This window comes from Jaculus jaculus, chromosome 18 (assembly GCF_020740685.1).
Source record: "Jaculus jaculus isolate mJacJac1 chromosome 18, mJacJac1.mat.Y.cur, whole genome shotgun sequence".
In the NCBI taxonomy this organism is placed as follows: Eukaryota; Metazoa; Chordata; class Mammalia; order Rodentia; family Dipodidae; genus Jaculus; species Jaculus jaculus.
The window spans coordinates 55,563,310-55,582,109 of NC_059119.1; the positions used below are offsets into that span (position 1 = coordinate 55,563,310).

General features: G+C 44.7%; 1 protein-coding gene across 1 annotated transcript in view; it reads right to left on the reverse strand.

Moving 5' to 3' along the window:
- The window catches only part of Crim1 (cysteine rich transmembrane BMP regulator 1), a 208,539-nt gene that overhangs the window by 160,048 nt on the left and 29,691 nt on the right, over positions 1-18,800 (reverse strand). The window contains exon 2 of the mRNA XM_004660099.3: positions 1,451-1,624. Within this exon, the coding sequence (XP_004660156.2) occupies positions 1,451-1,624 (174 nt within the window). The remainder of the gene's footprint in view (positions 1-1,450; positions 1,625-18,800) is intronic.

Sequence of the window (18,800 nt, forward strand, 5' to 3'; positions counted from 1 at the left end):
AATACCTGACCTGCCGAGTGCTGGGCCTGAGACTCAACCTGGAGTGGAAGCTCAAAGTTCCAATGTTCAAACTCAAGGACCAGAATAAATGTGTCCTAAAAGTCTGCAGTTCTAAAACTGTACGTCAGGCTGGGGGTGGAGCTCAGTGGCAGAGTACCTGCCCAGCGTGCCTGAGGCCTGGGGTTCAGTTCCCAGCACCTCAAAATTAAATTTAAAAAAATAATAAATACAACTTTACTTACATTATTTCCTACTATATCTTATTTTTATGATTCAGCAGCACTGGTAAATTCAAAGGTCAATGCTGTTTTGTAGACTTTCATGAACATCTTATTCTTTATTACAGTTTAATATAACCTGTAAACTTAATATATTCCAGTGATATAAGGCCTGTTCTACTGACCTAAATACTTGATTTTTGGACCTTACCAATCCTTGACATCCCAGACTGGACTACCAACCTTTCCATCTCAGAATACCATCACCTTAAAGGAAAAACTTATATTTCAGGATGTCTTTGGTCAGAACTCTTTTTCTCTCATTTGTTCCCCTCAAGAAGAAACTGGGGTTAGGGACCAGCAGAGTGCAGGAGAGGCTGAGGCCCGGACCCAAATCAGGTCGCTCCCTTGTTCATTCTGGTTAAGAGAGCTAAACACCAAATACTTGGCACTTCTTTCTATAGTTACAAATTATATTTTCTTTTTTTTTTTTTTTCCCAAGGTAGGATCTCACTCTAGCTCAGGCTGACCTGGAATTCACTATGTAGTTTCAGGGTGGCCTCAAACTCACAGTGAGCCTCCTACCTCTGCCTCCTGAGTGCTGGGATTAAAGGCATGCATCATCAAGCCCAGTTTACAAATTATATTTGCAAGTTCTCACTCTTTCATCTTAGCTTGTATGAATGAATGGAAAAACGTTACGGGCCATATTCATACAATAATGTAATTTCTGACTTCTCTGCAGTGGCAAAGCACCTCACAATCCATCCACACCTGTATGATTCTTGCTGAGTCGAGCCAAGCCTTCCACGTACAGATACACGTCCATCTCTTCCAGAGAGCATCTCTTCTGCCAGACAAGTCACCTCTCTCATTAACACACCTCCCACAGAACACCATCTTAAGAGTCAGTCAAGCAGAAGGGATCCGGTGACAACACATGCTGATCCCAAGCACACCACTCACGAAATCATCCATGATGCAGAGGCCACCCAGAGCAGCTGGCACAAACGACCCTGCTGACCACCACCGCCTGCCATCCCAAGCTTCTGGCCAACCAATGCACAACAGCCTACGTCACATCAGCACAAGATAACACTTCACCAAAACTCTGTGAGTACGCCTGGCTTTCCACACTCAAGTACTATCAATGCTCAGACTTACAGGATGCTAATAAGGCTTGCAAATTAACAGTGGAAAAGAAAAACAAAAACAAAAACAAGAGCTCTTACCTTCAATCCTCTTTAAAGCTGACAGGCACATATCCTTCCTTGGGAACTCAAAGGGATTGTTGCAGGTTCGAATGGTGTCGCATTCACATTTGCCGTTGATTATATTGCAGCCCGAGATAAGGTTTTCGTTGCAGGGTTCAAAGCCTAGCAGCTGGTCATCATCCCAGTTCTCATCTGCAAAACAATCACGAAAGCAGGTTTGCTTGCCACTGCATTCAAAGGGCTGCTGGAGATCAAACACACCCAGGGATGCCCAAGTGAGCATCTGATTTGACACCTTAATTTGTGAAGGGCAATTTGGCTGTAATTGTACACGGGAATGAAACCCAGACACCTCCTAGAAACCGAGAGCAATGGATGACAGCAGCCATGTGGACATCACGTAGCTGTATATACAAACATCCTGTGAGAATTCTGTGACTCCCACGGGTTAAAACAGAAACTGAGATTCCTTAAAAAGACTTCAATTTTTAAGCAGTTTCCTCAACTTTTTCCATGATCAGTAAAATTACAAGGATTATACATCTGTCAGATTTAAAACAGCTCTAACTTAATGCACCAAAGCGGCTACTAAACATCAGACACCACTGGAGAATCAAGACTGAGATTCAGTCCTGCTCCATGGGAGGGAATACATCCCTGATACTGAAAACCTACAACAGGGGTAGTCATGAGCCCTAGGGGTATAACGTCTGCTGCTGTCTGGCTAAATGTATATACTATGCTCATCAGACTGCCCGGTAAGCACTTCTTTTAATGTTCATACCCATATATTAATGCTACTCTCACTTTTGGTCAGATGGCAGTGACCTTGGGATGACTCAGAAGGCACCATGGTGCTGAGAAGAAGTGACAGAGGAGTGCTCAACACTGCAGTATCTCTATCACACCTTCCAAGGCTCAGGGTCCATTGTGGAAGAGGTGGCAGAAAGAATGTAAGAGCCAAAAGAAGGGCAGGACTCCTTACAGTGTGATCCTCCAGACTCAAAATGGCCTGGATATCCATAACTCACAGTGCCTGACACTACCTACACAAGACCGTCATAGCAAGAGGAAAAGATGATGACATCAAAATAAAAGAAGGCTGGAGAAATGGCGTAGCAGTTAAGGCATTTGCCTGTGAACCCTCAGGACCCCAGTTCAATTCCCCTGGATCTACGTAGGACCTACGTAAGCCCTACGTAAGCCAGATGGACAAGGGGACGCATGCGTCTGGAGTTTGTTTGCAGCAGCTAGACGTCTTGGCATGCCCATTCTCCTTCTCTCTATCTGCCTCTCTCTTCCTCTCTCAAAAAAATAAAATATTTTAAAAATAAATAAAAGAGACTGATTGAGGGGGAGAGGATATGATGGAGTGTGGAGTTTCAAAGGGGAAAGTGGGAGAGGAGGGCATTACCATGGGATATTGTTTACAGTCATGGAAGTTGTCAATAAAAAAATAAAAAAATTAATTAAATTTTTTAAAATGTGAAAAAAAAAAAAAGGAATGAGATCCAGGGGAGGAGATCACCTCAACCACATTTTGGGACAGACTGCTAGCCTCCAGCCCCAGGCACACCACCTATAACAGCTAGCAATGACCACAGCGAGACCACAGCAATGACCACAGCGAGAGGCGGAGGTGTAGGCGTTCAGAAGCTAAGATCAATTCAGGGACTTGTCATGGGATGGAGTAGATGTTTACAAACTAACAAGTAGGCTTTAAAATCAGTCTTCCTGGGACCCAGCTCAGAAAAAAATAAAATAAAATAAAATACAACAAACACGAGAAACCCCAGGCCGGCTTCATTCATGTCAATATTACTCATAATTCAAACATCGCTTATTGGGAACTTCACAGAACAACTCTGGGTCCCAGAACACGACGTGGGCTCTCCCCATCTCCCACTTGGCATCATCTTGAAAAGATACTTTAGTGCACCCGAACTGAAACTGACTGTAACTAGTCTATGCGTTTCTGACAACCGTATCTAGAGAAAATTCTTTAAAGTTCTTAAGTTCAAGAAACCTTAGCCTTGTGGCTTGCGCTAAGGCGGCAAGTAACTGCCACCTGGCTCGGCGTGTGCCCAGCGTGCGTGAGGCCCTGAGCTGAACGCAGAACACGGGAAAAACAAAACGATTTCACAGAACATGTAAACGCGCTATCATGGTCTTTATAACACTCACACTTACTTTCTGGTATCATCACTCAATGTACAAACTAGACAAAACTGCTCTCTCTTACTGGAATAACTTTCTCACGAAGCAATCTTGGGAAGGATGCCACTTACAATATAAAGAGCTTTGGGGCGACTCTGAGAAATGAGGGGATAAACACCTGTTCTCGGCTCTCAGTGAAAGGATTATCTTAGTTTGGAAGTTTACGCGGAGACCCAAGCAATGTGTTTAAAATGTTTCCTGGTCAGCTCATACAAGGTCCTCATACATAACATACACATAATATATCCACAGATACAAAGACACACTCTTATCTTCAAGGTAACAGTGAAAATGCTAGAAAATTCTAGTACTAGAGAAAGCTAAAACAAAATATACTGAGAGACTTAAGGCAAAAAAGAAAAAAAAAAAGACATTAGCTGTCTTTAGTTATAACAAAGTGGTCTATCAGTTTAGTGAAATTTGCCCTGAAGGGCTTTTGGTGACTGCATATGTAAATCTGCAATTCAAAGAGAGCTTAACCTAAGAACACTTCCCCCAGATATGGTCTCACTCTAGTCCAGGCTGAGTTTGGGGCCACCCTGAGACTACATAGTGAATTTCAGATCAAACTCATGGTGATCCACCTACCTCTGCCTCCCAAGTGCTGGGATTAAAGGCGTGCACCACCACGCCTGGCATTTTAAAAAATATTTTTACTCATTTATTTGAGAGAGACAGAGAAAGAGAGAGGGTATGGGCACACCAGAGTCTCTTGCAGCTACAAACTCACTCCAGATGCATGCACCATATTGTACATCTGGCTCTAGCTGGGTTCTGGGAAACTGAACCTGGGCCAGGGGGCGTGCGTGCGTGCGTGCGTGCGTGTATGTGTGTGTGTGTGTGTGTGTGTGTGTGTGTGTGTGTGTGCGCGCGCAAACCAGTGGTTAATGCTGGATGTTTTCCTCGGTCACCTTCCACCTTAATTCTTTTTTTCTTTTATCCACCTTTATGGATGTGAGGAGCAGGGGCAGAGGACCATGAGCTGGCACCTACTGCTTTTGTGGCTTTAATGAATCCACACTATCTTCTGTGCTTAGCCTCTGAGGCCAGAGTAGTAATGCCGCTGACTGCTACTGCTTTCAATAGGAATGCCGGGCTGTGGCTATCTTCTGGAAGGTCAAAGAGACCAGGGAGTAAACGTGACTACCAGAGAATTGTCCAACCTCGCCAGGCTGGAGGCGCGATGAGAGTCTCAAGGTGAACTTCTGTACTGGGAAGACACAGGCATGGGCAGCCTCCTGCAGCCACAACTTCTTCCCAAGAGGGGCTGGACCCCTTCTCAAACAATAAGCCAAAATAAACCCTTCCTTCCTTAAGCAACTTTGGTCAGGTATTTGGTCACAGCAACCATAAAATTAGCTGATAGACTCAACAACTATGCACTGAGAACTAGGGGTATCATTCAGTTGGTAGAGTGCTCGCCTAGCATGCATAAGGACCTAGATTCCATCCCCACGTAAACATAAGCATGTGGTGTAGCCCATGAATCCCCGAACTCCAGATGCAGAGCAGAGTTGACTAAAGTTCAAAGTCATCCTTGGCTACATAGTGAGTTTGAGGTCCGTCAACCTGGGCTAACACTGTACACGCGTACGTACGTTTGTACGTATATACATACATACATACATGTGGAAGACAGCTCAGTCAGTAAGCATGAGGACCTGAGTTCATTCCCCAGAATTCATGTACAAAGGTCGGGCATGATGGCACACTTTCGATGACTGTACTGGGGACGCCCACCTTAATTTTTGAGGGTCTCTCACTGAACCTAGAGCTTGCCGGCTCAGCTGGACTTGTCAGCCAGCAAGTCCTGGAGGCCTTTCTGTCTTTACCTGCCGAGTGCTGGGATTACCGTCATGGGCCACTGCACCTAGCTGTTACATGGGTGCTGGGAATCTGAACTCGGGTGCTGACGTTTGCACAGCAAGCACTTTTAACTCACTGAGCCGCTGCCTCAGCCCCAGTCCATAAAGTAGAATACATGTTTGTATGTATGTAAATGTGTACATATACATGTATATGTGTGTGTGTGTATACATGCAAAAAATTCATAAGGAATCATGCATTTTAAGATAACATAATGAACATGTTCAAGCAAGTATTTTAAAGGTTTGCCATGAAAAGCACCACGTAAGCACACATTTTGAAGTGCATGGCTGCACCCATGCATTTTGTTTTTTGTGAGTTTTTTTTGTTTTTTGTGGGTTTTTTTGGTTTTTCAAGGTAGGGTCTCACACTGGTCCAGGATGACCTGGAATTAACTATGGAGTCTCAGGGTGGCCTCGAACTCTCAGCAATCTTCCTACCTCTGCTTCCCAAGTGCTAGGATTAAAGGCGCACGCCACCACACCCGGTCACCCATGCATTTTCTGTAGGCATCATCCCATCATCAATTTCTTCCCTGGTTCAGCTCGAAGACCACTACCTCTCGTCACCTGGGAGGCAACAACAGTCCTTCCAAGAAGCCCATCTTCATAGCCAAGCCATTCTCAGCGCCAGATGCTTCTCCCTGTCCACCCACAGGAAGACCATCCCCTCCAAATGAGGAATCTGGAATCACGGCTACGGCCCTCGTGAGCTCGCTGGCTCAGGGTTTCTCTGCTTCTTTCCCCATAGGCGTTTGTTTCTTGGCTGCAGCAAGGGTCACGCCCCAGATGCACAGGTAGGAGTGACATTCCCTCTGGACGTCACAGGTACCCTGACGCCCAGCCAGCAGGCATCTGTCTGAAGTCAACCATGTCTAGGAAGCATGTCGCTTCAAAGTTGAAAGGAGACCTTTCAATTCTCTGTACTGTTCACACCATTACTTTGGTTTTTCTTCTTGGTTAGTCACGCCTATTTAGCAAACAGCTGTTTTATAGGACCAAGAGCAACATGTTTCACGAATGCTTTTATAGATTTCTCTTATAGAACATTACACTTTAAAGTAATTTAACAACCTACAGGGATAGAAAGCAAAAATTGAATGAAATCTGATTAACTCACGGGTGGTAAGCAGTTCAGATGTGAGCAAATTTGAATCAAATACAATTCGACTATCTCTTACCCTAATGCTGGGGACCAAAAAAGATTTCAAATTTCAGAACTTTTGCTATTATGAAACATCTGACTCGGTATTGTGTTACATCAGTGCTCAGAAAACTTTACACATCAGAACACGTAAGTGGGACGGTGGACCTGCCTTGCTATACACAACATATCCAAACGTCTATATGCAAAGCATCAAGGGCCTACGTTTCTAACATAGTTCATGGCTTTTCCTTGATCTGGTCAGGAATTGAAAAAAAAATAAAAGTTGAGTACCCCTGTGTAATATCCCTTATTTACAGAAAGTGATATTTTCTTCCTGGTACTCCACATGTGAGAAGATACAGTCTCCTAATCAGAAAGGTCAAGACAACTGATGTAGCTCTGCAAATGTGTACAAAAGTTTATAACGTCTACAAGACTATATCCATCAAGATGTTAAACAGTTGATTTTCTTTTTTCTTTCTTTTTTTTTGGGGGGGGGGAGTTTGAGGTAGGGTCTCACTCTAGTCCAGGCTGACCTGGAACTCACTATGTAGTCTCAGGATGGCCTCGAACTCATGGTGATCCTCCTACCTCTGCCTCCCAAGTGCTGGGATTAAACGTGTACACCACCACGCCCGGCTAAAAGGAAAGGATTTTCTTTATATGTAGAATGAGAGAAATCTTTTTGTTTGTTTGCTTTGGCGGGTAAGATTTTATTCTAGTCCAGGCTGACCTGACACTTACTCTACAGTCCTAGGCTGGCCTTGAACTCACAGCGATCCTCCTACTTCTGCCCCTTGAGTGCTGGGATTAGAGATGTCTAATAATACCAATGTGTGAATATGTCCAAGTGCAGGAATACATCCCAACTGCTAGCCTGGCATCTGCACCTGAAACACAAAACTTCTCCTGCAGATACCCACTACAGTGTGTGATTCTTTTGCACAAGCACGTCTTATGCTATTCCAGAACACTAAGATGTGTAGTGTGTAAGTTAATAAGGCTGAAACTTAATAAAGTTAGTAACATACACTGCTTTCAATCAAGGGCGTCCTTAAGGAAAGCTGACTTAACCATCAAGGCTGCTCATTTCTCATATCGTAATCCAGTGTAGGAATGCAAGCGAGGGCTCACTAACACAATATGGTGTGTCACAGTCACTACGTGGACTAAGACGTCACCAGTTCCGATTGCCATTGTTGTAACATGGGTGTCCAATGGACACGGAGAAAAGGGGCAACGACAACCGGACTATCATGGAAATCGTTATTACCACACATACCACCTGAGAAGGTGTTCTCAGAAACCTAGCTGCAGCCCACACTTTGGCAACTGATGTTCTGGACAGCAAGAGCCGGTCCAGCAGGTCCCGGAGGCACAGAGGTACAAGCTCCAGGTCTGCCTGACAGCAAAGGTTACAGGCTACCTCGTCTCACAGACACCCTAAAAATGCATGTTTCCGGGGCAAGGGAGATGCCTCAGTAAGTAGAGCGCTTGCCACAACAAGTGCAAGGAGCAGCGTTCTGATCCCCAGAACCCACATAAATCCTGAGTGGATGTGGCAGCCCCCCCCAAAGCATGGGAGGTGGGGATGGGGAACCGAGGGGTAAGCTGACTAGCTGAACTGGGGAGCCCTGGGCTCAAGTGAGAGACCCAGCTCAGCAGAATAAGAGGGCAACCCAGGAAGACACTGACGTTACTCTCCGGACCCCAGGAGCACACACAAATGTGTGCCTATGTGTGGCATGCATGTCATATACACATGAGAAACCCCGTTTCTTTAATGTGATTTAGCTAACATGTAATAAATAGCACAGGAGTCAGGAGGGGCCATACGTAAAACAAAAATATTGGCTCATGAGATTTTTTTTCCCCCCTACAAAACTGCTATTATGAAAAACTGAAAGCCGGGCGTGGTGGTGCACGCCTTTAATCCCAGCACTTGGGAGGCAGAGGTAGGAGGATGGCCTTGAGTTCAAGGCCCCCCTGAGACTACATAGTGAATTCCAGTTCAGCCTGGACTAGAGCGAGACACTACCTCGAAAATAAAAACTCAGAAGCAAGTTCTTTTTTAAATTATAGGAAAGAGTCATAGCAATAGATGAAGACCCGAGACACATCATCTTGTTTAAATCCCATCACTTAGGACAAAAAAGAGAAGCATCTTTTTTCACTAAATTTCTACTACATTAAGCAATGTAGGGAGGTCCCAGGCACAAATACAAAAGGTAGGGATCTTTTTTTTTTTCCCCATGTATTCATGGGGTCGGGGGACAGAAAGAAGAAATGCCTCTTGGATCTTGCATTTAATTCTGACAAAACTGGTCTCCATCATGGTTGTCAGGCGCCAGGTGCTAAAGGAAGAAAACACGAGCTTGGCAGTTGCAAAGAAAGGATGGGCTGCTATGGGCTCAGGGGTAAGAACCGTAAGTAGCTTACCAGTGTCACTATTATGATTTAGGTTCTTATGGTTCATATTTATGCCGTATATACATGGTTCCACACATTTTAACTGACCTCCTCTAACCCTGTTTTCTCAACAGCTCTGGAGTGTTTAGCGTAGTGAGCAACGAGACACAATGTGAACGCTTTCCTCACATAACAACACACACAACGCAGCAAACACACTGCACGGCATTCACCTGTGCTGAACCACCTTTCTGCGCCACTGAAGTGCTCCAGCCATTCTCGACGCCTAGAAATTCCTCCCTCTCTACACTGGCTACGCAAGATGTGAAGTGCAAAGGCAAGTGACAAAGAAACTTCTATCCTGACGCTCAGAGAGGGATCACGGAGCAAAAGGATGTGAAGGAAGAGAACCTGTACCAGATGTTCAGGACACCCATCCACGGCAGCTGTAGAGCAAGTGAGTCTCCTCTCCACGCCATGCCCAAGGACTTGCCACCATGACTGGTCCAGGATTCAGCCTCTCCATCCACGCAAGCATCCTTCCATCTATCTGCTGGTATGTGAACTATGATCAGCCACAAAAGGGAACATTTCACACATGACTGTACAGATGTCTGCATGGTTCTGAAATTTCCACCTCCCTAAGGTGGTAGGCACCTGTACAATCACAGCCTCGCCTCTTCTACCTTGTACCTGCTCAGGTGAATGGCGCCGACTCCAAACCAAGGAGATGGCTGCATCCCATTACGTAGCAATCCACTTACCAGAAATACGTTCGAGCAGATGTTAAAAAGCAAGAAACAAATTCACATGCACACTCAAAGGCTCACTGTAATGGAATTCTGTTGGCAGAAGAGAGGCTTCTGGGAATATATATCAAATTAATTCCTTCAGCTGTTCACATATCCCTGTGGCTACAGTAAAACGCAAACAGCTAATGCTGTATCGCTTTCCATACCAGCCTAGAAACTCCGGCGTAATATAAAATCGCGGCTCTGTGCTCCCCGGGGCTCCCAGCTGGCTGTTATCAGGCGTTCGGTTCGGTTCTGCTCCGGGAGGAATCTAAGGCAGTGAGCTTCCCCTCGCTGTGCTTTGGGTCTCGGGCCTACGTTTCAAAAACTGGTACTTCTAGCTCCCTCTCCTCCACGTGCTCTATAATCAGTGCAAAGCAGGACGGGCAAGTTTACGGTCATCGGCTGAAGTGGGTTATGTTACAGAGCTTTGCTCTGCAGGCATTTTCATGAATTAAAACCACGTGAGGTGTATGTCAGTGTGTACAGGAGTTGACTGTACACCGTGACCCACCATGGTATCTAATGAGATCTTCAAAAAATGTTATTTATTTATTTATTTGACAGAGAAAGGTGGGGGGAGAGAGAATGGGCACACCAGGGCCTCCAGCCACTGCAAACGAACTCTAGACACATGTGCCCCCTTGTGCATCTGGCTTGAGTGGGTCCTGGGGAATCAATCCTGGGTCCTTTGGCTTTGTAGGCAAATGCCTTAACCGCTAAACCATCCCTCCAGCCCAACACCACGGTATCTAAAATGCATCCACATATCTGTTCAAGACTTAAAGGAATGCAAGCTTCTAAATATGTAACGGATTAAAAAGAACAGTGACACACACAGACTATGCTCCCGTGAGGAATTCACTGAAATTAATCCAATTTACAACGAAACAATGATTCACAAGTGTATGTTCCATCTCTCCACTTTTCATCAGACACTTTCAGCAGTGTTACTATTAGAGGAGGACCAGACACGAAATATATAATGTAAATTCATCCGTTCATTATTTTAAAATTAGTATTTATTTGAGAAAGAGAGAGAAAGGCAGGCAGAGAGTATGGGCCCAGCAAGATCTGCCACTGCAAACGAAATCCAGACACATGCAACACTCTGTGCATCTGCTTTCATGTGGGTAGTGGGGAACTGAACACGGGCCATCGGACTTTGCAACCAAGCGCCTTTAACCATCGAGCAATCTCTACAGCCCTCGTTAAGTCTCCTTCCCTCCTTCCTTCCTCCTCCTTTCTCTCCTCACTTTCTTTCTTTCATACATTCTTGAAACAGAAACGGGTTATCTTTCTGTGACACAATCTGAGCAAGGTGCTAATGCCTTAACAACCTCGTACCCATGAATGCAACACTCCTGGGAATGGCTATGGGACAGCCAATTTCCTTTTTCTTCTTCTTCTTTTTTTTTTTTGTTTTTGTTTTTTTCAAGTAGGGTCTCACTAGCTCAGGCTGACCTGGAATTCACTATGTGGTAGCTTCAGGGTGGCCTGAACACACGGCAGTCCTCCTACCTCTGCCTCCTGAGTTCTGGGATTAAAGGCAGCTGCCAACTTCCTTTTGGACCAAGGATCCTAGCTGGGAATAGGAAAGAAGAGATGATAAGCTTTGCTTCTAGAAGCAAGGATTTCTTAAGACCCAAAGAGAGGAAAGCTTGAGGCCACAAAACATATGCTTCCACTTCACAACTCTGCCTAAATTAGGGATTGTCTTAAACTGCACATGGACAAGGATGAATCCAAGAATGGGATGATGTCACAGAGAAGGACCCAGTCCCGGAGACCACAACCTTGGCTCTGACGCTGGTTTCTACCAGGACCTTTCGGCGTTTAGTCCTTTGAGCTCCAACATTTTAATCACTAAATGGAAGTGGGATGGACAGCCCATGAGGTCCCTTTAGACCTTACCCTCACATTCGTTCTGGCAACACTGCTGAAACTGTGTAATATAATTTATTGAGGATAATGCCAGAAGTATGCACTATGATAGTCACAGTTTAAATTTAAAAGTTTCCTATTATCAGACAAGTTTGTGGCTTGAAAACTGAGTCACTTGCATAAGTAAAGCATCCATGGATGTTTTAATGCAATAAACATTCCTTACTTTCCAGGACCTTTCTGGCATGTTAATTCCTAGAAAAGTCATGAGATGAAGCCTCCAAAAATTAAAAAAAAAAAAATTCTTCTGATTTAATGAGACAGGATTGGCCAAGAGCTGACAACTATGGAAGCATTCTGCCACCCAACCATCATTGCTGCTGCTGTGTGCGTATCTGGAAGTTATTATAATAAAATATTTTAAATGGCAGGAAAATGCATCAAATACTTAAAATGGAAACATAATGGAATTATCACATGTCAACTTCGAGAGGACCCAACCAAGGCAATCCAATGTTTAAAGAGAAATGTCACAGGACCTACAGCGAGGAAGTCAACGAGCTACGTATTCCACGAAAAAACTGTGAAGCGAACAGCACAGCAAGTCTGAAGAAATGAGGAGAGAAAGAGTTGGTTCACAAACTTTTAAAAGCCGATCCTTGAAAAAAGATTGAGATGTCACAAATGGCTAATGACTGACAATCCGTCAGGACTGTTAACCCATCCAAATTATTATTTTATTTATTTATTTATTTATTTATTTATTTATTTATTTATTTATTTATTTCAGAGCGACAGACAGAGAGAGGAAGAGAGAGAGAGAGAGAGAGAGAGAGAGAGAGAGAGAGAGAGAGAATGGGCACGCCAGGGCCTCCGGCCACTGCAAACGAACTCCAGACCCATGCGACCCCTTGTGCATCTGGCTAACATGGGTCTTGGGGAATAGAGCCTCGAACCGGGGTCCTTAGGCTTCACAGGCAAGTGCTTAACTGCTAAGCCATCTCTCTAACCCCCATCCAAATTATTTTGCAAATAGTTTTTCAATCAGTATCTCCATAGTGGCTTTACCAGGAAGTTACTGAAAGTGAGAAATTAAATGGTTACATATCTGAACTTAACAAAAAAAAAAAAACAAAACAAGATACCAAGACAGGCATTTGAATGCTCATTTAAGTATTTTTCCCAGCTACAGTGTGTTTTACTGTACTCTGTGGCGCTAAAATTGAGTCTTATTTCCTCTGTCTTGACAGTGGTTCCAGCATTGTTAAAGCAAGACCTCTTGCCCCTGTCTGCGAGGGCTGGACTGGCCTTCTCTCCATCCACAGACCAATGTCAAGCAGTGCAGCCTTCTGTGAACTTGATCGTCCATTAAAACATGTAACTGAGCCAGGCGCGGTGGCGCACGCCTTTAATCCCAGCACTTAGAAGGCAGAGGTAAGAGGATCACAGTGAGTTTGAGGCCACCCTGAGACTACAGAGTGAATTCCAGGTCAGCCTGAGCCACAGTGAGATCCTACCTTGAAAAACAAAAACAAACAAAAAAAAACAACAACAACAAAAAATATGTAACTGTGTTTATCCAGTCTCAGAGGTTATCAATCATTAAATGTGCAGCCACTTAAACTCAGTAAATCTTGGTTAAACAAAAACTAATTATGGGGAAACATCCAATGTTTTCTGTCTTGTCTCTAAGAGTCCCCCTGGCCCCCAGCTATCTCTGGCATCTGTGTGTGATTCCCAGTGTTTGATCCTCCTACAGAGGTGAAAAGTCTTAGGAGAACAGTCGCATGCTGGAGGTCATGGCTTACAAAGCAGTGAGGTCTATGAAATTAAATAGCAACATTCAAGTTTTTGGCATATCGTGGTGGTTTGAACATGAAAAGCCCCCCACAAGTTCGCGTGTTTGAACACCTGGTCCCCAGCTTGGAGAAGGCTGTGGAGCTTTAGGACGCCGACACCAGCTGGAGGAAGCAGTCACTGTGAGTGGGCCTGGAGTATTAATTACAGCCTAGCCCTACTTCCTGTTCCCTCTCTGCTTCCTGACCCTGGATGCAACAGGACCAGCTTTCTCTCCCATTCCTGTCACCATGGCTTCCCCGCTGTTAGGGACTGTTTACTTGATGTAAACTCTCAGGTATTTCATCACCACAGTGAGAAAAGAAACGATGCAGGTGGAACACAGACCCCACTTAGATCTAATCCGAGCATACATCAGCCTCCTCCAGCAATAGTCAGCGCCGTGTGCTCCTTAAACGAGCCAGGTTGGGTCATGACTCCATGGCTCTGTGCAGCTGCGCTCTCTGCCTAAAGAGCTGCTCTTTTTTTTTTGTCTGCCCTGGCAATGCCTCTTCAGGTCTTTGTATGTCTCTGGGTTTCGGTCACCCTGTAAGTACTGAATCATTGATTTCCTTTGGAGGACGTCTACTGAATAACATCTATTAGAATTATTTCACTTATGGCAGCTAAATGAAATTACTCATCTCACTTCCTGTACTGAAAAGTGGCACTAAATTTGTGACACTAAATTTTACTCTTCATCATTGAGCTATCTTAGGACTCAGAAAAAGCAGCTTTCCAGAGTCATTATCTGCCGAATGGACAGGGGCAGGAGGAGAGGAGACTAGAGAGCTTGAAAGTAAGCAAAGTCATGTAAATACGTAAGAGCCAAACTTTTTTTTTTAGAAAGTGAGTCTGGTACCAGGAGAATAAAGTCATTTGGAAATAAGTGAGAAACATCTTTGGATCTCAGTAGTCTTACTTTTAAAATATTAATATAAAGTTGAGTTTTCTTTTACTCAACACTGTACTTATCAACACTTCCATATATCAATATTTATGACATGTCGAATGAGTGAATTAATGTAATATGCCTCGACCATGTTAGGTAAATAATAACAAAAAAATAAACTCTTTTATCTCTACTGTTTGCCACTTCTGCATACCGTGACATTAGATAATGTGACACAAGTTCATGTTTTTGCCAGCAAGGTACTTATGACCATGAATAATGCATGGTGCTGCTTTATAAATATTAATACGTGCTCTAACCTAAAATCTGTTAGTCAAATAACCAAGAGCAAAACCGAAAAAGTAGGAATGGAAATGGCACTCATCCCAAAGTGTGAACCACTACAGTGAAAAGTGCAGCCAGACCTTCAAACAACAAAATGAACCAGACACTCTGAAAATGAGCCCTCTGGAGGACGTTGTTTTCATCATAGTAGCCGAACAGTTAGCAGGGATTAGCATATTTCCCTCCCAAGTTTCCCAACATCAGCCAATACCCAGCAAGCGCCTTCTGCATGCCAGAGGTTGGGCTAAGTGTGCCTCCCAAGTTCGCTCACGTGGCTGAGCACTGAGCAGCGGATGAAAACCATCACCGTGGAGGACAAGGGGAGGTCCGGGGGGTACCGAAAGGCACAGGGGAGCGAGTTGGGCAAAGGCTGGGCAAGAAGTCAGGCTGGTTAACGCAGAAGGCCTATCTAAGGATAAGGAAGGGAAGAGGCGCCCTGACCTTTCGTTCTGGTGACACCCAGCTTCAGAACACATGGCTTTGAGGCCGCAGCTGAGGGTCCCTTAGCTGGGAGACAGGTAGATGGACCTTACACCCAGGACAAAGGAGCTGCAGGCACACCTTTGGAGCCAAAACCCAAACGTACACACATGATGTCAACTATCCTCCCCTCCAGGAAACAAGGGTTTCTTTGTGAGGGCAAACAATGCCTTCCTATAGAGCAAGGCTCCTCAAGGGCAAATAATGATTTTTTTTTAAAGGTCTAATGATGTGTAAGTAGCATTAAGGAATCCTCTCAGGATAATAACCATGTGAAATCAGTTAGCAACTATTTTGTAAGGAAATGTTTTCACAAGTCAGCTTAAGCCTGCTGCAACTGTTCCCTTCAAAATTTATCTGCGTTCTTCATGATACACCAGGTGGAAGATGATAACAAAGAGTGAGGTTCCAGTGAGGGTATTTCTGACTAACTCTTACCCTGAGCATATATCATCACTAAGTAGCTTGCTTTAAAACCCAAATTTGGGGGGTTGTCGTGTGGGTGTGTAAGGCCCAGGGCTCAACTCTCTTCATTGCAAAAAAAGAATGAATGATTCAACTTCTCTGTGTTTGTGGGGGGAGGCAGTGGCAATGGGTGGTGTTTGGTCTCAAGGATGTCTACATACCAGAGGAATCTCTTGCTCTCTGGCCCCGGCAACAAAGCACAGATTGCCGGTGATATTCAACGAACACAATTTTTTGTGTACTATATACAATTCCCTACTCTTATAACCAATTTCGCCGTAAGTGAAAAATGTGATATATATCTTTATTTTTAAAATATGATAAAGATCCACTCTGGCTACCATATTTTCATGTGGGCAGTGGTGCTATGAATTCACAACAAAAACCAGAGCAATGAAAATAGCTAAGAAAACTCAACAAGGGATGACTCTGATACACTGATTTTAAAGGCATCAAATCCCCAGAATTTGCCCTGAAAGAATCTCTTTAAAAAAAAGAAATGGAGAAATGCAAGGACTCTGAGGGTCTATCAAGAAATGCCTATTATCACCTCAGGAAGACTGCAATTTACACAACGTTACATTCACCCTCTCCCCCAGATGCAAGTGGAATTACCACCCAAATACAGCAACGCAGCAAGGTTAAAAAATTCTAGGGCTGGAGAGATGGCTTAGTGGTTAAGCGCTTGCCTGTGAAGCCTAAGGACCCTGGTTCGAGGCTCGGTTCCCCAGGTCCCACGTTAGCCAGATGCACAAGGGGGTGCATGCGTCTGGAGTTCGTTTGCAGAGGCTGGAAGCCCTGGCGCGCCCATTCTCTCTCTCTCCCTCTACCTGTCTTTCTCTCTGTGTCTGTCGCTCTCAAATAAAGTTAAAAAACAAAGTTAAAAAAAAAATTCTAAAGTACAGTTTGAAAGACTTTATTTTCACATTTCTCAAGAACACACAGTTTCCTTTGTGTAGCGTCCTAACTCTAAACCTAAGAGAGACCCAGCTCCAAATCGGGGGTACTCAGTATGGGGATCCCAAACCAGACCCAAAGCCCACGCAGGTTGACAAATGAAGCCTGTGCCCTGTGTCTACGGTGCAGCCTGTACCTCTTCTTTCGGAGCATGCCAGGGCCCGGGCACTTGCGCCAGCGACTCGGAGCCCAGCCTCCAGGTGCACCCTCAGCTCACGCCACACTCCCTCGGGTCTGTGGCCAGCTTCAACTCTGCGGCGCAGCTTTTCCCGTTCATCCTACTGAACACTGAAGAGACCGTGTTCATCTCCACCTCTGCCCCCCACCCGCCACTTCTATTTTTCTCTCTAAACCTTACCTCGGCTGACATGCTAGGAGGTCTATTTGGTTTGCTTTGCCTGCCTCCCTCAGAAAGCTCCAGGTTGGGAGGGATATTTTTTTTTCTTTTCTTTTTTTTTTTTTTTTTGCAGGGGGCTGACTTCATTCCTTCATCTTCTCTACCATCAATAGGGCCCAGCACATAGTAGGTCCTCTAGAAATGTTCACTGAATCAGGCAATTCCCTGAGTGCAAGAACATCTTACTTGGAACAGGCCTCTGCGGATCCCTTCCCCTCGGCCAAGGAAGGCTTTCTCCTCCTGACCACCGGGGAAGGCTGCAGTGATCCTACACAGCCTGGAAACGTTTTCTCCAAAGTTTGATTTTCCTGGGCTGGAGAGATGGCTTAGCGGTTAAGCGCTTGCCTGTGAAGCCTAAGGACCCCGGTTCGAGGTTCGATTCCCCAGGACCCACGTTCGTTAGCCAGATGCACAAGGGGGCGCACACATCTGGAGTTCATTTGCAGGGGCTGGAGGCCCTGGCGCGCCCATTCCCTCTCTCTCTGTCTCTCTGCCTCTTTCTCTGCCACTTTCAAGTAAATAAATAAAAATAAACAAAAGAGGTTTGATTTTACTTCCCTTTCCTACCAGCACTCCCACCTACAACCATTCCCTCATACCCCCCATTACAGCTGCTGGTTTACAGCTGGACTCTGGGCTTCTCATAGCCAGCGCTGCTCGGCTCAGTTCTCTCCCTGCACCCTGCAGAACCCACACCCACGTGCTGGCTGCAGTAAGAGAACGCTACACCCGAGCAGGCGTCTCTCAGGATGGAACATTCTCTGCAGGTGCCGCCACACCGAAAGAAAAGCAGCCGCTCAGAGACCGGGCTCTGCAGGTCAGGCTGCGCTCTGCCTTCATGATTCTCAGGCCTTCTGGGGACAAGCTGGCTAACTTTTGGGGTACTTTAAAACACAGCGGTGTCAAAGAGAAAGGCTCACATAGTTCTGTATTTCAAATTGAGAGCACATGCGTGCATAAACATGTGAAGAATAACTAGTCTGTTACAAAAACACTGATGTATATAAAGTAAGTGAACCACCCTGATGTTTTCCACATACGCCTGCGATAACATAGTATTCCCGTACGCGCTTAGGTAGGCAGGTGCTGCAAAGTGACTTGTGATGATCCTCTATTTAAAGCTGCTCTTCAGAGTGCAGAAGAAATCACAGGGAGACTGGTGGAATCATAAACCTCACAGATACCCAGCTCCAAATAGGGGGTTCCTCAGTATGGGGATCCCAAACCAGACCCAACGCCCACACAGGTTCTCCCCTGCCCGTGCAGTGGAAGTACATCTCTTCTAGCCCAGCTTCCGCCTGAAGGCTGAAAATCACCAAGTATTTTATTTATTATTACTATATTAATATTATCTTATTACATATTTCAAGAATTGTTGGTAGGATATAAAAAGAAATGTTAAATCCCAACAAAAATTCCCTATATTATAATCAAATATTATCTTATTACATATTTCAAGAATTGTTTTTAGGATATAAAAAGAAATATTAAATCCCAACAAACATTCCCTATATTATAATCAAACCTATTTAGTTATCTACCTGTAAGGACCACTGGTTTTCAAAGGATTCACACAGAAAGGAATATGCGGCTTTAAACTTATGCATTCGCATTTGAAGTGCTCTTTAGTAATTCAGTTGTTCTGAACTTCCAAATTTATGGGAAGGGTGCTGCTAAGTTCTC